Source organism: Mastomys coucha, unplaced genomic scaffold (assembly GCF_008632895.1).
Source record: "Mastomys coucha isolate ucsf_1 unplaced genomic scaffold, UCSF_Mcou_1 pScaffold14, whole genome shotgun sequence".
Taxonomy (NCBI): domain Eukaryota; kingdom Metazoa; phylum Chordata; class Mammalia; order Rodentia; family Muridae; genus Mastomys; species Mastomys coucha.
Window position 1 is genome coordinate 112,104,123 of NW_022196896.1, and position 20,181 is coordinate 112,124,303.

Here is a 20,181-nt window from a genome sequence, read left to right on the forward strand (position 1 = left end):
TAAGTACATTGTAGCTGTCTTTGGACACTCCAGAAGAAGGCATCAGATCTAGTTACAGATGGTTGTAAGCCACGATGTGGTTGCTGGGATTTGAACTCGGGACCTTTGAAAGAGCAGTCGGTGCTCTTAACCACTGAGCCATCTCTCCAGCCAGCTTGAGTTTTCTTTATTAGTTTGGAGAAAATTGCAGACATATGGGGAGGGAGTTCTCAGGCGATTTCAGTGTGTTGGCAGAGCAGGCTCTCTTCCCTTTGCTATCACAGGCTTCTGCCTATGTAGGATGGCACTGGGGGTATGCATGACTACTGTCTACTGATCTAGGCTAAGGTACTTGTTAATCATTTGTAGGATGCTGCTGAGGGTGGCCCTGGTGTTCTTGGTGGTGGTGACCTGCATATAGGATGTGGTTGGCATCTGTTAGGTAGTTCACCTTTATGGCTACAATGGCACAATTGCCATCAGCAATCTCAGAGCCAGTTTTAACCTGAGGTGTGGGTCCAGGTTATTGGGCTCAGTACTATATGGCTGCTTATTTCTCTAGAGTGAGCCACCATGTGGTTGCTGAGAATTGAACTTAGGACCTGTGGAAGAGCGGTCAGTGCTCTTAAACGCTGAGCCATCTCTCCAGCCCTCTGATTTTATTTTGTTAATTGTAAGTTTTTATTTAGTGTCACTCCTGCTTGTTATATGGAGTCTGTGACAGTAGGGTCTGCTGTGCTTGCCGTTGCTTCTTTGAGCTGAGTACATAGCCTGACGCATAGCTGACTTTCAGGAAAAATTCAGTAATTCCTTGAGGAAGATCTGTGAATTAGGCTTTTTTTTTTGAGATTGAGTCTCATGTTTCCTAGGTTGGCCTCGATCCTGTTCCTCCTGCCACCACGTACCATCTGCTGGGATTACAGGAGTGAGCCACTGCTTGGTTGTGCTCATTTTCCAATAGAAAAGATGATCAGAGTTTCTTCAGATTTGAGAAAAATCTGAATGAACATAACATGACAAGTAGTTGTTTTTGTGATTGTTGAAACTTGACTAAGAGGAAGTGGGTGAAAGCAAGCTGGCGAGACCTTACTGACTAGGCAGCTGGACAGCTTTTGGGGTGTTTGCAGTAGAGTAGTCCACTCCAGCTAACTCTGTAATTATCTGTGGGGAAAGTAGGGGCTGCATTCAGGGTCCTTACTGACTCTCCTTCACTTTGATCCCAGGACTTTAGGAAGTTCATGATAACTTGAGAGGGAAGCTTGAGGTACATAATGTGCTAACACACTCCCATTGGTGCTTACTGATGCTTAGCAAACCACCTTTATCTGTGTACTGTTTATGTTTTTCCTGTTTTGAATCAGGAATAAGCTAGTTGCTTTTCAGTGTTCTGAAATTATGGTTGCAGTTATTGGAACTTTGTAAAAGATAGCTAAAATTGAACAGTATTGTTTCTGTCTTGCTTTGTGGAGTTTGGTAAGTTGGAAGAGGTGCTGTGTATATGTGTCACTGAGGACTGAATCCACAGTGTTCTGCATGTTAAGCAGGTGCTATGCCACTGAACTATGTCCAAGCCCTCTTTTGACTATTATTTTGAGACAGGATCTTTCTAAATTTCCCAAGCTGGCTTTGTGCCTCTTCTGTAGCTCAGACTCGACTTGAGCTAGTGGTCCCCTTCTTTAGCTTCACAAGTAGTGGGGATTACTGGCCTGTGTAACGTGATTCCGTTGCTCTTTGCATTTTTCCTGTTGGTGTCTTTTGCCATCAGCATCAAAGAAGTAATTTAATGAGCATTTCTACTTGGCTCAGGCTGATAATTCTGTTACAGTTACAATATAGCTTTTTTGGCACACCTTACATTGTGCTAATATTTCCAGGGTTTATTATTCATATATAGTATCAAAACTTGGAACTAGCCATATAGTTTGTTCAGATATGATTGATAGTAGGTGCCAACATCTTAAGTTTTGGGATGACAAGATAGCTCAGTGGCTAAAGCTTGATGACCAGATTTTGATCTTCTGAGAACCTTCATAAAGGTGGGAGAAGAAAATGGACTTCACAAAGTTGTCTGTGACTCTACACATGTGCATTGCATACATGAGCACACATACACATCATGCACACATCCTGCAACAACAATAATACAAATAAGCAAAAATCATACAGAGTTGGTATATAGACAGAATCACCACACTCTTGTCTTCTCATTTGAGACAGGCCTCGTTTTCAGGTAGTCCAGGCTGGTTTTGAACTCAGCATGTAGCTGAGGATGACTTTGAACGCCTGATCCTCTTATATCTACCTCCTGAGGAATTACAGGCATGAGCCACTATGCCCAGCTTATGTAGTGCTGGGACTGAACCTAGCTAGCTCCAGGTGCAGCCTAGGCAAGATTCTCCCAGCCATCAGTATTTGTTCTAAGGAGGGGAGACCTGAGAAAACATGAACTGCCTCTTGTGCATAAATCTTTGTGGTGCAGCGAGCTCAAAGCAAAGGGGCAGGGAGAGAGGGAGGAGGAAGCTACTTGAGCATCGAAGGAAGATTCATTTGTGAACTTAAATAATCTTGTTGTTCCTCAAGAATCATAATTGTAAAGGACCTTAGAGACTACCTAATGGAATAGTACAGAAAAAATGGCCATGACATGCTTGGCATTAGAACATTGACATGACTGGTGGAAATGTGTTGTGTGGTGAACTGAACCTTTCTTTCCTCAGCTTGCAGAAGGAGCTAATGCTGCATACTTGCAGTTGCTGAACCTGTTCGCCTATGGCACGTACCCGGATTACATAGGTGAGTTGGCTAAGATCCTTCAGAAGGCTTGCTGAACTGTTGCAGCTGTTTTAGGGAGCTTGAGGTTGTGAGTGTGGGGAGGATAGTCAGGTATTGACTCGACTGTATCGCCAAAGGAGTTCCCTGATAACTGTTTAATTTCCTAGGTGTAAAATAGGGATTCTGTGTGTGTGTGTGTGTGTGCGCGTGCGCACGCACGCATCTATGAACAGAGAGCCCTTTTTTTTTTTTTTTAAAGATTTATTTATTTATTTATTATATGTAAGTACACTGTAGCTGTCTTCAGATGCAACAGAAGAGGGCGTCAGAACTCATTACAGGTGGTTGTGAGCCACCATGTGGTTGCTGGGATTTGAACTCATGACCTTCTGAAGAGCAGTCGGTGCTCTTACCCGCTGAGCCATCTCACCAGCCCCAAGAGAGCCCTTTTTATTTCCCAGATTAGTGCCTGAACTAGTGTTTGTAGAGCATTCAACTAGCAAAGTAATGTGGAGTTGTTTTGTTTTTTGTTTCTTTTTTATTGAGATGGGTCTTACTACGTAGCCCTGGCCAGCATGGAACTCATTATACAGAACAGGCTGGCCTTAAACTCACAGAGATATTCCTACCTCTGCCTCCTAAGTGCTGGAAATAAAGGCATGCTTCACCACACCTGTCAGTTCAGTGTTTTAAACGTTCTCAGAATTTTTATTCTTTTAAGGGGTGGTGAGATGGCTCAGCAGGTAAAGGCATCTGGAGTGAAGCCTCCGTGGTGAAGTGAGTAGATCCCTGGGACCCTCGTGGGGGCAAGAGAGGACTGACTCCTGCAGGCTGTCCCCTGAGCTCTACAGTGCACATTGTGTGGTGTGTGTGCTTGAGAACACGTGCGTGCGCGCATGCACACACACACACACTTTCCTTTTTTTCTTTTTTCTTTTGTTTTGCTTTGCTTTGTTGACTGGGTTCTGTCTAGCACAGGCTTGTCTTGAGGTCAAAGCTCCCCCGCTTCGTTCTTTTGAGTGCTGAGATTATAAGGATGATCCACATTGCCCAACTTGAGTGTTACCAAAATAAGATTCCGTGTTGAAGAACAGTGGAAAAGCATAAAGCACAAACCATGACGTTATCGCCAGCCTGTGATGCTGCCCTTACGCTCACACTTGTGTTATACAGATATAGTTAGGTTGTGATTGCAAGCCGTACCTTGCCTTTCCCGGGCCAGAAAATATTTCCAATCCATAGTTTCCAAAGTTCTTTATTGTAAGTCAGTCTTGCTGTGTTGCTTAGGCTGACTTCAAACTCCAGATCCTCCTGTCTCCACCTTCTGTTTCTCCTCTTACAGATATGCGCTGTCATAGCTCCACTCGTCTTTACTATTTCTTAATGAGTACTGTACCGCTGAGCTACATTCCCAGCCCATTTGAATGTTTTTTAGTTCTCTTAGTTTTAAAGCTTTTCATGCAATATATTTTAATCATATTCTTTTCTCTCCTTCAGCTTCCCCCAGATCCTTCCCACCTCCCTACATACCTAACTTCATGTTTTTTTTTTGTCTCTCTCAAAAAGAAAACAATGAAAGTCAAAAACAAAGTGAAAACCAAAACCAAAACAAAGCAAAATGCTCACAAAACCCACAGAGTCCATTCTGTGTTGCTGTGCGCCTTGTGGGCATGGGACCTGTCCTGTAGAATGGTTGCTAGTCTAGATCCCGTGACGCTCCACTGGAGAAAGCTCCTGTCCCTTCTGAGCAAATAGCAGTTACACACAGCTTTTGGTCGGGCACGGCCTTGTGTTCATGCCCTTCTCTGTGTTGGGATTTTGTCAGGTTTGAAGTTGTGCAGGTTTCATTCGTCTGTGCTGTCAGTCTCTATGAGTTGTGCATCTGTCCTGTTATGTGTGGATGATACTGTTTCCTTGGAGTCGCCTGCCACTTCTGGCTCTTAAATCTTTCCACCGTGCTGGCGGTGGTAGTGCACACCTTTAATCCCAGCACTGGGGAGGCAGAGGCAGGTGGATCTCCAAGTTTGAGGTCAGCCTGGTCTACAGGACAAGTCCTAGGATAGCCAGGGCTATACAGAGAAAAAGTCTTTCCACCTCCTCTTCTGCTTAGATCCTTGAGCCCCGAGGGGAGGAGTTTGATGAAGACATACTCTTTAGGGCTGGGTGCTCCAAAGTCTCTACTCTTTGTGCATAGTCCTGTTGTAGCTCTCTGTGTCATTTACCATCTCCTGCAAGAAGCTTCTCTGATGAGGACATTGAATGGTTTTAGATTTTAATCTGAAATCAGGCTGGCACGGTGGGTCAGCAGGGAGTAAGTAGCATTGCTACTCAAGACTAACAGCTTCTGCTCAGTCCCCGGAACCCAGAGTGGAAGGGAAGAACTGACTCTGTTCTTCTCTGACCTCCACGTCCACATGCACAGTACCGCATGCATGCTCATGCTCACATTGTACACACCTGCACAAATATAGTAAATATTCAGAAACAATAATCGGGAGTGAGGGACTTGTATATCCAAATGTTACTGGTCTTTCTAGTTCTTTTTTCTGTCTGCCTTCTTTTTTTTTTTTTTTAAAGATTTAAGTTATATGTAAGTTATATATATAAAGATTTACTGTTATATGTAAGTACACTGTAGCCGTCTTTAGACACTCCAGAAGAGGGAGTCAGATCTCATTACAGATGGTTGTGAGTCACCGTGTAGTTGCTGGGATTTGAACTCAGGACCTTCAGAAGAACAGTCAGTGCTCTTAACTACTGAGCCATCTGATCAGCCCCTTCTGTTTGTCTTAGTTTCCTCTTCTTTCTTCTCTTCTGCTCCCTCTCTTTGATAGTATAAAAGTGGCCTGGTTCTCAGGGCTCCCGCTCTGGGTTGCTGTCACAGTGAACAGTTGCAGCTTCCGGGTACATGACGTTTCTTTGCCCTGCTCTTTGTTGTGCTGTCTGTGAGGCAGCACTGCATGGACTCCGGAGGAGACTGCCTGCATTAGAGTCTAGCTCTGCGTTTACAAGCTGTGTCTCCCTTAGCAGATTAAGTGATCATGTGTACCTCAGTTTCCCTATCGTAAAATGAGAGTAATTATACAAGTCTCTCTTTAGGCTAAATATTTCCAGAATTTAGAATTTTGAGGCCTTGGGGCTGGAGAGATAGCAGTTAAGAGCACATACTTCTTTTGCAGAGAACTGGAATGACATTCCCAGAACCACATCGGGCAGCTTAATGCCATCTGTAAGTCCAGTTCCGGGGTCTAATACTTCTGGCCTCTGAGAGTACCTGTACACATATGCAGATACCCACACAGAATTGAAAATAATAATTTTTTTTTCAAGGCAGAGTTTCTCTGTGCAGCCCTGGCTGTCCTGGAACTCACTCTGTAGACCAGGCTGGCCTCGAACTCAGAAATCTGCCTGCCTCTGCCTCCCAAGTGCTAGGATTAAAGGTGTGTGCCACCACTGCCTGGCTAATAAAAAATATTTTTAAAGAAAGGTAATGTGGTATATGTACCTTTTTAGGTAACATTCTCATGGGATATAGGCAATAGTTGTGGTTAAACATATCCATAATTTTTCCACAAAACAAGTGAATATTCACAAGTAAGATTAAAAAAAAAAACTACACTCAGTTCAAGGTAGGAATTGTCACTTGATGCATTTCAACATAATGCTTGGGAGAAAAGGCTGGGTGGTGGTGTTGCATGTCTTTAATGCCAGCAGAAGCTGGCATGCCACACAGGCTGGGGGTATGCTGTGTGTTATTAGGCAGCGTGGGCAGCTTTGTGCCAAGCTTTGTTTTGTGTTGTTTTGAGACAGGGTCTCATTCTCTAGCCTGTTCAGGTCTATCCCATTCTGCTTCCCAAGTGCCACCACACCCAGGTGGACCTCTGAGTTCAAGGCCTTTATGTTCTATAGAGTGAGTTCCAGGACAGCCAGGGCTACTCAGAGAAACCCTGCCTTGAACAACAAACAAACAGAAGAATTGAGTTTTTGGAATCCAGACTCATGGTTCCAAGGTTGAGGACATTTGAAGTCTGTCTGGAGAGTGGCTGCATGTGCGCATGTGTGAGTGCATCTGGCTCTGCTGGTATATGTAGCTACTACTGTGATCTTCAGTGTCAGTAGGAAAAAGTTCTGCTCATCCTCAGGGTTCATCTCAAACTCTTCTCCCATGAAACCTTTTTGGTTTTTGTATCTCCCAATTGAGATTGTATTTGTTTGCTTTCTCTTTCTCTGTCCCTTTTTCTTCTCTTCCTTTAGCCTTTTCTTTTTGTCTTCCTTGTCCTCCCTGCCTGCCTGTTCTGGTAGTTTTACCTTTGCATTTATAGCTATTGCAACATCTCATTGTAAGATTGAGGCTCAGCACGTTGGGTTACACCTTTAATTTCAGCTTAAAGCAGGATCTCATCATCTTGTGAGGAGTTCAAGATCACCCTGTGTTGCATAAGATCCTGTTCACCCCTTTAGCAACAATTATCCAAACCAAACTAACCTTGATGACAGGTCCGGTGTTATCAAGTTGTGTCACACTTGGAGTTGTGTGGTACAGCCCCTGTCAAAGTCCAGAGTCTTCCTCCTCCCCGAGTCCCTGTGCGACATGTGTGCATTGCACATGCCATGCTCAGTGAAGGAATGTTGAACTTAACTGAGCTTCACAAGCCACAGCAACAGTAAGATGTCCGTTAAGATAGTTGGCTCTGTTGTTTTGTCTGCTCGTGCCTTGCTTTGATACTAAACTTCTGAGTGTTTGCTTTCTGGAAGCACATGATCTTCCAGAGAAGGTAGGGTTGCTGGTGGAGGGTTGCTGAGTGAGCAAGTGCGTGCGCAGTCATGACAGTCATCTAGTAGTAGATTTTGTGGGGGAGTTGATGAGTTTATCCTAAAAATAAATCCTAATTTTATTTTGTGTCTTGATTTTTGTGGTGGGTGGGACTGAACAGCCAACAAGGAGAGCCTGCCAGAACTGAGTGCAGCGCAGCAGAACAAGCTGAAGCACCTCACCATCGTGAGCTTGGCGTCAAGAATGAAGGTACAGTCTCAACCATTGTCTTCATCTGAACCCCAGTCAGGTCTCTCGTTGGCATCCATGAAAGAACTTGCAGCTAGTTTTATCCTAAATGCTTGTTGTGTACTTGGCAGATAAAAAGATAATTAAAATGTGTGGACAGCCACTCTCTGTTTTGGAAAAGCAAGCCCAGCGGTGACGGATTGATTCAGGAGGTCTCTGTTCTGGCATGCTGTGGAACTTCATGCAGGGAACGCACTTTGCCATATTAAGAGGGGCCTGCTATTTAAATGCTTTTAAAAGATGCATCTTTTTACCTGGGTGGTGGTACAGAGGCAGAGGTAGGTGGATCCCTGTAAGTTCAGGGTGAGTTCCTACGTCTTCATACTAAGTGTCTCTGACTGCTTTTGTTACACAGACTCACTGTATAGTCACAGCCTATTCTCAGCTCACTGGCTGACCTCCTACCTCAGCCTCCCAAACGAGGGTTAGAGGTGTATCACACCTCGCCTGTGAGAGTAAGGCTTCTTTCAGCTAGTTAGCAACTTCCTGAATCTCCTAGTGCACAAGTCCTCATACTCACGTAGGAGGAAAGACGTGCTGTGTTGGGCCTACTGGACTTTTCTTATTTCGTGACACCGGGGATTAAACTCCAGGCTTATGCATGGTAGGGAAACACTATCCCTAAGCCACAACCTCTAGCCTAGAGAGGTAGATTTCTAATCTTTGTGATTTCTTTGTGATTTTCATGGTTAATTGCAATTTTTTTGCCTCATCTGCTCACTTTGTTTTTATTAATTTTCATATGCTAACATTAGGCCCTAGCCTGTAAGATTCTACGACACGCTTGCAGGTTCTCTGCCCAGCTGATTTAGAAGAAGCCTGCAGCCAGTATCTTACAGCTTTTAACATAGAGGGGCCACTCCTCTGTGCTCAGCTCTGCTCTCCTCTGCGCTCTCCTCTGCTCTCCTCTGTGCTCACCTCTGCTCTCCTCTGCGCTCTCCTCTGCTCTCCTCTGCTCACTTCCTCTTGTCTGCTTCTACTTACATAGTTAATTTTTGTTGTTGTTGAGTTTTTTTTTGTTTTTTGTTTTGTTTTTTTTTCGAGACAGGGTTTCTCTGTGTAGCTCTGGCTGTCCTGGAACTCACTCTGTAGACCAGGCTGGCCTCCGACTCAGAAATCCGCCTGCCTCTGCCTCCCAAGTGCTGGGATTAAAGGCGTGTGCCACCACCGCCTGGCTAGTTTATTTCTAAACTAGTACTGACAGCTCAGGGATTGTAGAATGTAGGTTATTAGATGTTGTGTTCTTTTCTTTTAAACCATTTTTCTTTTTTCAAGATTAATTTATTTTATGAGTACACTGTAGCTGTCTTCAAACACACCAGAAGAGCACATCGGATCCCATTACAGATGGTTGTGAGCCACCATGTGGTTACTGGGAATTGAACTCAGAACCTCTGGAAGAGCAGTCAGTGCTCTTTTTTTTTTTTAAGTAATTTTTAAAAATTTTATTTATTATATATAAGTACACTGTAGCTGTCTTCAGACACCAGGAGAGGGCGTGAGGCCTCATTATGGATGGTTGTGAGCCACCATGTGGTTGCTGGGATTTGAACTCAGGACTTTCCGAAGAGCAGTCGGTGCTCTTCCCCTCTGAGCCATCTCTCCAGCCCTGTTCTGTTCTTTTTAGTCATTGGTACAGGGCTGTTGTTGGAGATTTGATGTTGGTTGCAAGAGTTTGAGAAACAAGCACACACTTAGGATAACCTGTGATTGGTTTTTGTTGTTGTGTGTGTTCTGTTTGTTTTGCTGTGCCTCTTCTGGGGAGACTATTCAGTGTCCGTGTTTGAGGCTTGCAGTCATTCAGCATTTTATGCAAAGTCTGCAAGCTTCCAGAAGGTGGCAGTGTAGCACATGCTGAGTGTTTCTCTTCCCTGTGGAAGGAGGCTTTCGCATTGCAAGGGTGTGGATGCCGCAGCTGAGTGCTGGATGAAGTCTAGGACATAGAGAACTGGAGAGGTACCTCCTTGGGGGCCGCAGGATCTACACTTTACCCGTCCCTTATTATCTCAGATATTGGTAATTACCACATCCTATAAGCACATAGTCTCTGCTGTTGCCTGTGTGCCAACTGTCCTATGACCTATCCACAGTGTATCCCCTACTCTGTGCTGCTGAAAGACCTGGAGATGAGGAATCTCAGGGAGCTAGAAGACCTTATCATTGAGGCTGTCTACACTGACATTATCCAGGGCAAACTGGACCAGCGAAATCAGCTCCTGGAAGTGGATTTCTGTATTGGCCGTGACATCCGGAAGAAAGATATCAATAACATTGTCAAGACCTTGCATGAGTGGTGAGGCTGGGATATGGAGGGAACGTCTAGTAGTGTGTCCTTTGTGCCTCTCTTTGTAGCACTGTGACCTTCAGAAATGAGCTTGAGGCAGCCAAAGCTGGGGTCTTTGGACACTGAGACAGAAATTGGGGCTGCATTTGTGATTACAGCTGTGTGGCATTAGGAAGCTTGGAAAGATTCCTGGTGCCTGGCTTGTAAAATTGACTTTAAATGCAGCTGGGCTATTTAACAGTGGGCTATAAAATATTCATGTGGAATTACAGGTAGAGTCTCTGCATTCTGGCTGTGTGGCACTAAATCTGCACCTTCTAAACATAACCCAAGTTCAGGAAGTTAGTGTTTATCATAACATGTTGTGCTCATTAGCGCTAGTGAAGTCTTTGTGAGGGGTACACCTGTGAATAGGCCTTTGTGCTCTGGACACCGATGCATAGAGTATTTGACAATTGAGGCAGTGGGTATGGTGATACTTGCCTCTAACCCCAGTCCGATCCCTTAGGATGCTGAGGCAGAAGGATTATGAGTTGGAGAATTTATCTCTTTATCCTCCCCTCCAATGAGTAAAAGGAATTTAGTAACAAGAACTGAGACTTTTGAGTATATTCTTTTTTTAAAAAAAAAAGATTTATTTATTAATTATATGTAAGTACACTGTAGCTGTCTTCAGACACTTTGTCTTCTTGCTCTGGCCCCACTTGGCTTGCTGTAGTTGTCTTCAGACACACCGGAAGAGGGCATCAGATCTCATTACGGGTAGTTGTGAGCCACCATGTGGTGGCTGGGATTTGAACTCAAGACCTTTGGAAGAGCAGTCGGCGCTCTTAACCACTGAGCTGTCTCTCCAGCCCCCAAGTATATTCTTTCTTTAGTGGAATTTGATGCTTGCAAAAGTGACTACATGCTATAAGGATTTCTTATGAGCTATTTAAGTGATTTGAAGCTCACAAAACCAGAGCATCTTAGGGAAGTGTGAGGAAGTATTGAGAGTGGGGAGATTGTCCCCACATAGGCGTGTGGCATGCTATATGTCACTAGGCAGAGGAGCAGCTCTGTACTGAGAGATAGGGAAACTATCTTTCATTGTTGTTTTATCGAAACAGGCCATGTTCTCTAGCCCAGGCTTGCCTGGAACTAACTATAACTATGCATTCCAGGTTTGCCTTAAAGTCAAGATTTGTCTGACTGCCTCCCAAGTGCCACCACACCCAGGCATCTTGCTTACATGTGTAGAAGTGTACTGTGTGTTTATCTAGTACATAGAGGTCAGAAGAGGGCATCAGATCCCCTGGAGCTGGAGTTATGGATGATCATGAGCTAGTGTGTGGGTGTTGGAAGCTGAGCTTGGTCCTGTGCAAGAGCAGCAAGTGTCCTAACCACTGAGCCTTCTCTTCAGTCACTAGAAGAGACTCCAAAGCTCCTATTTATGTTAGAGGTGGGCTGGAAATAGAATTATTGTCCTGAGAAAGTAAAACATGGCAAAATGTTGGACATATTAAATAGTAGTGGACAGATGTGAATTTTCATTATATTGCTTTTCAAAAAGTTTTTTATTTTATGAGGCGGGATCTCATTTTGTAGACTTGTCTGGTATAGACCAGGCTTACCTTGAACTCAGGTCTGTCTACTTCTGCCCCTGCTTCCTGAGTGCTAGGATTAAAGGCATGTGTCACCAAGCCCAGTGAGAAGTGATTGTTAGTAGGAAATCACTTCAGATTCTAAGGAAAAAGGCAATCTCTAAAATAGAACATTTATTTTTTTCTTTTGTGGAAAGGGATTAGTCAGTGTTACTTGTAGTTTGTCCCTCCTTCAGTCTTAGTCTCTAAGACTGTTTCTTATGGGCTGCAAGGACTGGAAATTAGAGCTGTATTCCAAGCAGCTGCCCTTGGCCTGTGTTACATATTTAGATGACCTTGTTGGGAAGGAGGGAGGGGACCAACACAACCGTGGCAGGGGCATGTTAAAGGAAGTCCCATAAAGTGCTGGAAGGGTCTGGGAGGGAGGAGACTGCCTGGGCTTCACTGCAGCTCAGGGCTGCTTTTCCCATTGCAGGTGTGACGGCTGTGAGGCAGTTCTCTTGGGCATTGAACAGCAGGTTCTGAGAGCCAACCAGTACAAAGAGAACCACCACCGGACTCAGCAGCAGGTGGAAGCCGAGGTAAAGAGAGAGGGAGCATTTGACCCTCTTCTCAGGGTGCGCCTAGGAATTAGTTTGCATTGTCTTTGTGTTGTCGTTGCTTTGGTGTGAATATAACAAATAGCCCTTGGGTTTAGTACTGGAATGTAGGGAGTTAGCAGAGATTGAGCAGGCTTAGAGTGTAGAATACATACATCTTCCCTGTACATATTATGTTGCAGCTACTGAGGAAAAAAATGTTGGTGCTGTGTTTTAAAAATAGAAGGGAGCTGGAGAGATGGCTCAGCAGTTAAGTGGACTTAGGTTTGGCTCTCAGCACTCACACAGCAGCTCACAATCACCTGGAACTCCAGTTCTGGGGACCCAGTGCTGCCTTCTGGCCTCCAGGGGCTCTTACATGCATATTACACAGATGTGTGTTCAGGCACATAAACATACACATGAATAAAATACCAGAAACTATTAAACTTTGAAATAAGTGTGAGGAAGAGGCCAGGCCACCTCTGCCATACCAGTTGAAATAATACATTACCTACTGGCCTTCTAGAAAAGTTAGAACAGACTGATGTGATCAGTGAGGGCAGGATTCAGGGCTTTGTTTATTGTCTGGAGCCATGAGCAAGGTGCTCATCTGGCTGAGCCATACTTCAGGGCTTACTGTATGCTCATCTGAACACAGTACATCTCCACAGAGGTAATTGTGTCATATGTTCCTGCTTTGTAGTTTCTGTTATGATTGGCCCACATTATAACCATTTTCTTAGTTGAGTAGGTGAGATACATCTTTTTCCCCATTTGTCTTTAAATTACATTGTTGTTCTCAGAGGGGGAAAAACTAGATGTTTTCTTTCCAAGTCTGAGAACAACAGTTTTCTGGGGAGCTGTACCTTTGAGAGCCTCCCTCTGAGTTCAGTTAGCCCTATGACAAACTGCCTGAGAGTTCTCTTGTATTAGCCTTTTATAGAAAACCATTATTAAGTATAGTTCAGTGCACCTGGGGAGACATAACATAACGGTAGCCTTCCCAGGCTTTGCAGTGTCTCTGAGCAGGTTCTCTGGAGGGAAATGAACGATGGCTTGCAGCTCCACAAAGCCCCTTTCATTACATTTGCTTTTGGAATCTATTTTTCTTTATATTTGAATGTGCCTGTGTCTGGTGTTTTGTGGGATATTAATATATAGCTATTGTTACACGTTCACAAAATAGGCTGTGTTCCACCCAACTTAGGTAATAGAACAAGAGTAAGTGGTTTTTTGTTTGTTTGTTTGGCCTTTTTTTTGTGTGTGTGTGTAGAAAATCCCTCAGGAGTTAAGTTGTTACAGTGTGCTAAAACTGTGTCTCCTGGCTACCTCATCGAGAGCAATTCTCATCATCTTTCATGTCTCTGTAGCATTTCCTGTGGGCTTGGTTTCCTTTTGCTTTTTATGCTTTTGCTTACTTTTCAAAATTCAGCCCAGGCCCAGGCAGGCTTCAAGGCTTTCTACCCTCCCCTGAGCCTCTGAGTGCTAGGACTGTCTTACCTATCAGCACACCTGCCCCACCTTTTCCCTGTCCCCTCTCCAAAGGCTCCATCCTACCCTGGGGGGCTCTTGTGTTTCCTGCTCTTAGGGTCTCTAATATTGCCAAGTTACAGTTTTGTTAACAGGTGCAGCCCACTGGAATGTTCCTGGGCCATATGCTTTGAAGAGCTCTACAAACCCTGGGTTACTTAGGTGAAGGAGATGGGGCAGAGAGGCTATAAGCCAGTCCTCTGAGGAGGGAAGTCAGAAGGACCCTGGTCAGAATTACGTGGGCGTACTTATTATCAAATGGGTGGAGTAGGGGGACTAGACACTTTCAGATCTTTGAGGCTAAAGTAGGTTTAGGTGGTTTGGGCGGGCAGCCCGAGTCCTGGGTGTGGGTGTCCACACTCAATCCTATACTTCCTGGCAGAAGCACTAGTTGTCACTGTCTGTCTTCCTGTCTGTTGTCTGTCTCCCTCAGTGTGTGTCTATTTGTGTGTCCAGGTATATAGGCCTGTAGGCTCATGTGGATGCCAGAGAACTACCTTAAGTGTCATTCCTTGGGTACTCTAATTTTTTTTGAAACTGGGTCTCTCATTGGCCTGGACCTCTCCAAGTAAGCTGGTCAGCAGAGCCCAGGGATCTGCCTGTGCCACTAAACACTGGGATTATAAATGTGTTCAGTGCTTGACATTGTGTAAGAAGATCAAATTCAGGTCCTTGTGCTTGCATGGCATGCACTTTGCTCACTGTGCTATTTGCTTAGCCTATTAGTTGATTTTTTTTTTTTTTAAAGAGCAGAGTTCTGGCTTTTATTAAAAGGCTATTTATTTATTTATTTTCTTTCTTACTTATGAAGCATGGTCTCACTATGTTGTTTTGGCTTGCCTGGAACTCACTCTGTAGACCAGGCTGGCCTTGAACTCAGCCTCTGCCTTCTAAGTGCTGGGATTAAAGGCATGCCTGGCTTACTTTATTTTATTTATGTGTATATTGTATGTCTGTATGAGTCTATGTCATATGTATCTGAGTGCCTGAGGAGTCCAGAAGAGGATGTCAGATCCCTTCTAACTATGGGAAGTTGTGAGTTGCCTGATGTGGGTGCTGGGAACTGAACCGAGTTCCTCTGCAAGATCAAAACGTGCTCTTAACTGCTGAGCTGTCTCTTCAGGTCCAGTCTGAGGAAACTGTTGAACATCAGTAAAAGTAAAATCTATCTCCAAATCTATCACAAAATCCTGAAAAACATTGAAACATTTCAGGTTCAAGTTACTTAAGATACTGATGGTCAGTCTACATAATGCTACAGATCCAGTATAAAATATGCATCCATTTTGATCTGGAAAGCTCACTTGAAGAGCAGATTCCCCTCAATGAAGGATGCTCCCACAGCGTGCAGCGTTAAATAGTAGGCTGTTTATACTAGCACCAAAACACTACTTAAATCTTAATAAACACATGGGCTGGGGAGGTGGCTCAGCAGCAGGTAAGAGAGCTTACCGCTCTTCCAGAGGACTCAAACTCAGTTCACGGCACCCTGGGTGGCTCATGACTGCCTATAACTCAGGCTCCCAGGAACCATGCCATCCTCTGACCTCTGGAGCCATTTTTCCAGCTCCTAGTTCCATGCTTTGGTGAACTCATTTTCTTTTTTCTTTTTTCTTTTTCTTTTTCTTTTTGTTTATTTTCGTTTTGTTTCTTTGTGTAACCCTGGCTGTCCTGGAACTCACTCTGTAGACTAGGCTGGCCTCGAGCTCAGAAATCCACCTGCCTCTGCCTCCTAAGTGCTGGGATTAAAGGCGTGCGCCACCACCACCCAGCCTAGTGAACTCATTTTCATTTATCCATAAGTAGCCTACTTGTCTTCCTCTGGGTTTTTGAATATGATTTCAGATTTTGTTGTAGAGAATTTGGGCTGCTTCTCTGGGTGGTCCTTAGAACAGGACTCAGTGAGTTTCAGGTATGAACACAAGTTTTGTTTCTCCCCTCAGGTTAGCAACATTAAGAAGACACTCAAAGCAACAGCGTCCTCCTCAGCTCAGGAAATGGAGCAGCAGCTGGCCGAACGGGAGTGTCCCCCCCATACTGAGCAGAGGCAACCCACTAAGAAGATGTCCAAAGTGAAAGGTCTGGTCTCCAGCCGCCACTAGGGCCGGCTGGGGCAGCTGGCACTCAGCAGGCCTGGGTCAGGTCGGGAGGGGACACCCAGGGCCTATTTCCGTCCCTCTCTAACTGCAGTGAGTTCCAGATCTGCCCGTCCCTCACCAGTACCTCCCCATCCATTGGTACCATTTCTGAAAATGATTGCCCCTCCCTTGCCTCCTTTTCTAGTTGTTCCCTTCAGACTCAGGGGCTCAACGGATGCCATCCAAACAGGGTCCAGCACTGCCCGGCTTCCCTGCAGGGGTCCTTGTCTTTGTGATGGGCTACCTCCCTCCCAGTTGTTCTTTGCTCCCTGTCATTTTGTCAGGCTGGTCCTAAGCTGGAGGCAGTTTACCCAGCCCCGAGGGATGACTGTGGAGGTGGCTCCTCTCTGAGTGAAGAGGGGGCCTTGCTTCTCCAGCCCCATGTACCACAGTACCCACAATGGTGCAAGTGTCTCTAGCCAGGTAGCCACATGTTCCCTCTCCTGCCTTACCCCTGTTGGCAGTGCCAGTTGAGGCCATGGAGGGATGTGGTGCTGGGCTATGTTTACTAAACCTTTGGGTTTTCAGCCTCTTAAGCCTAGCCAGGATCTCTCATCAAGTTGGGGCACTGGGCTGACTAACCCCTGGTGTCTGATACCAGTGTAGGGTGCTTGGGTCTGTGGGCAGCAGAAGGAGTTTCTCCTAGCTTGGTGTCCTCTGTGGGCTACTCTTCCTGCTGTCTCTGACTGTAAGCCTTGGTTGGCATTTAGGCCCAGCTGCCTCCTGGGATTGTCTGCCAACATTTGCTCCCCTGAGATCTTTCATGCCTCCTGGCTGCCCCTGGGGTAAGAGTGGTGGTGCCGAAGCCCCTCAGACTGGTGAAGGACCATTGCTGCTTCTGTCTCCTTCCTTCCCGCCCCTCCTTGGCTGGTGACCCAGAGCCCTCTGCTGACATCATACTCCACTCCTGGCCAGAGAGAAGGACTTGACTAGACTTTCTGAACTTGAATAGTTTCAGGTTATATTTTAATTTTTTTTTTGTACAGGTTGATTCTAATACATTTCAACATGCTTTTTTCTCCCTTTGTGTCAATATTTGTTATAGTCTAATCGCCGGGGATTTCTCACTTGGTTGGAGGGTGTGTGTGTAGGTGGGGGGGACTATGTGGGGGGGGTTATGTGGGGTGTGTTTGGGGAGGGTGGGGATGTGAGGGGTGTGTGTATGTGTGTGTGTGTGTATTTTGTTTCCTAAAGGGAGATGGAGGCCCTGTACTGATTTAAACCTCATTGAGTTTAAAAAGCACATTTTAGGAAAAAAAAGAAAAAGAAAAATGTAGATTTGACATATGCGATTGTGGAATATGGGGTTGTACAGCTGGTGGGTTTGGAGGGCAGTGATTTGAGTAGTTCAGAGAAATGTGATGCTATTTTAGTGGCATGGTTAAAAAGTGAGTTGATCCAGTGTTAAAGTATTCTTGTGTTCCTTATATGCTGGTCCATATGCCCATATAACACTATGCCTAACCATCGGTTAAGTTTGATTCCCAAAGTGTGTTTGATGAATCCCCAGATCACATGCTCTGTGGAAGAGGGGTTCTGTTATTAAATAAATGTGGCACTCCCTACATTCCATATCCTCATGAAGTTCATTACTAAGGTCTTGGGAGGCATTTGTGGGATGAAGCCCAAGCCCACATTGACTTCACTACCAGATCTTTGTGGGTATTGATATTTCTAATGGGATACATTTTGGGTAAGTTTTGGTAAACAAGTACTTCTCAAAACCCCTAAGAGATATAGACCACCTCCCAGCCTCATAGGTATTTTCCCACTACTCTCTCTAGACCCCAGACAGGGACACTGAGCAAGTTACTGTTCATCTTCTCCCCTCCGGCAAGTTCATTTTGAAATGCGGTTTATTTTATTTTATTTTATTTTTTCCAAGGCAGGGTTTCTCTTTGTAGCCCCGGCTGTCCTGGAATTCATTCTAGACCAGGCTAGCCTTGAACGCAGAGATCCACCCGAGAGCGTTGGCCAGGAAAACACAGCTATCTCTTGCTTCTTTTGCTCTTACTGTGATGGCAGATTCTGTGTGAGTTCAGTTTTTCTCCCTGGGCCAATTTTTCTCCACCCCACCATTTCTTACATTTCTGCATCTTTCATCTCTAGTGCCTGTATGTGACAAAGAATTTTGTATCCCAAGGAGATCCTTTCTGGATCCAGTGTCCCTTTCTAGCCAGCTTTTTCTGTTTTTAATAAGCAGGCTTCTTGTCACTTACCTGTCCTTTCTCTCTCTGCTTCCTCCTTCCTCCTCCTCAGCACCTGCCTCTGAACAGCCACCTTCTCCCCTCCCTCTGCCTTTTCTTTTTCATCAAGGAGACCATTGACTTCCAGCCTTCTGAATGGCTTGCACTAATGAATGTTCTCTCAGCTCTCACGGCACTGATACCCCAAGGCCTTCCCTGTGTTTCTCTGCCAGCTTTAAAAGTTCTTTGGAGATGCGTTAGTTGCTTTCTGTTACTGTGACAGAAATAACTTGAGAAAATCGGAAGCTTCAGTTAATGGTCCCTGGTCTCCATTGTTTGTGGGTTGTGGTGGGACAGAGCATCATGGCGGAGCTGAACTGCTTATTTCTAGGCAGCTATGAAGGAAATGAAAGGAAGGGCCTGGGACGAGATATACCTTTCCCCTCCAGCCAGGCTCCATCTCACAGCATTTCCTCTACCCCGGACCAAACCACAAGCTTTTAGGGAGGAGAGCACAGTACAGATTACAACTCTGACACAGACTCCACTGTCTGTGCTTGCTTGGGGTCCACTGTGGCCTTTCTTTGCTTGTACATGTCCTCCATAGGTTGTGTGGCTCACTCCCATGGCTCCAGTCTCACCTCTGACATCCAGTTCTCCATCTGTGGCTATTCAACGTGAGAAACAGTTGGCCATTCCCCATATGTTGTCAATAAGTGATGTTACCCATCCAAGTTTCTTGTGGTTGCCATAACAAAAGACCTCAGGCCATGTGTCTTAAACAACAGAATCCGTTTTCTCACAGTTCTGAGGCTTCGAGGCCAAGGTCATTGTGTTGGCAAGATCTATTTCTCCAGAGACCTGCATCCTTTGTGTGCAGACGGTTGTCCTCATGTCTTCTCTGTCCTCACAGGACCTTTTCTCTGTGTATACAGATCGAGTTCTTTCTTCATGATCTCATTTAACTCTTTCCTCCTCAAAGGTCCCATTTTAAAATACACTCACAATGGGGGGAGGCCTTCAAAATGAATTTAGACACAATACAGTCTTTACCTGATTGAAAATTTGAGGTTTATCCTTACTGCTTTCCTGTACTGTATTTGATTCAACCACATCTTGAGTTGCATCTTTATTGTTTGAACAAATCTTTTTCCTACCGCCCTTGCCACTTTGGGAACTTGAGAACTGGCTCATCAGCATCCTTATTTGCTAGGAATGCAGCCAAATGTCAGAACATAAAAAGATTACAGAAGTAGAGAGAAGCCAACTATGGTGGTTGATGCTTGTAATCTCTGCATTCAGAATGATACAGCAGACTAACTTAGGACTAGCCGGGGTTACATAATGAGCTCCAGCCTGGGATACAAGTGTGAGATTTCCTTAAAGACACAGAGAAGATGGAAAGGAATTATAGATGAGTAGAAGTAAACTGCCAGGTCAAAGTGACAAATCCGCTGGGCAGTGGTGGCACACGCCTCTAATCCCAGCACTTGGGAGGCAGAGGCAGGCGGATTTCTGAGTTCCAGGACAGCCAGTGCTACACAGAGAAACCCTGTCTTGAAATTACAACTCCAAACTTTTTTAAATATATAAAATGAAAAGGAAAAATACCTACCAAACCAATTAAAGACAAATGAGCAAAGAAAAGCACAAAAGCTTAGGACCATTAGTTTAAATGTCAATTTAAATTAACAATGGTTTGCTGGAAAGAGATGAATGATCATAGTTTATTCATGAGATTAGGCAATCAAGAAATTAAAAATAGGGAAGGCTGCTTGTGCTCAAGCCAGATGACCTATACAGTACTAACTCCTTCAAATTGTTCTCTGTCAACATGAGCACCCCATGGCATGCAGGCCTGCACTTGGGCACACATACACCCTAAAGTGTACTAAACAAACAAACAAAAAAACAAAAGCCAGGCATAGTGGCATACATCTCTAATTCCAGCTCTTGGAAGTCTGGTGGATCTCTGAGTTCACAGTCTGGTTTACATACAAGCAGACATTTTAACCATCTTTGCCCGAGTGCTGAAGTGCAGCTCGCTACTGCATAGTGAGCATTCA

The 20,181-nt window shown here is 44.8% G+C and overlaps 1 protein-coding gene across 3 annotated transcripts in view; it reads left to right on the forward strand.

Moving 5' to 3' along the window:
* Cops7b (COP9 signalosome subunit 7B) overlaps nucleotides 1–17,496 on the forward strand; it is a 25,464-nt gene extending 7,968 nt beyond the window's left edge. For 2 of the 3 annotated variants that reach the window (XM_031368269.1, XM_031368268.1), the window contains 5 exons: nucleotides 2,697–2,772; nucleotides 7,686–7,774; nucleotides 9,904–10,106; nucleotides 12,156–12,261; nucleotides 15,735–17,496. In XM_031368269.1, coding sequence (XP_031224129.1) covers nucleotides 2,697–2,772; nucleotides 7,686–7,774; nucleotides 9,904–10,106; nucleotides 12,156–12,261; nucleotides 15,735–15,893 — 633 coding nt within the window. In that variant the 3' untranslated portion in view covers nucleotides 15,894–17,496. The remainder of the gene's footprint in view (nucleotides 1–2,696; nucleotides 2,773–7,685; nucleotides 7,775–9,903; nucleotides 10,107–12,155; nucleotides 12,262–15,734) is intronic. The other variant, XR_004117983.1, reaches the window with a different exon arrangement.
* Nucleotides 17,497–20,181: the final 2,685 nt, after the last annotated feature.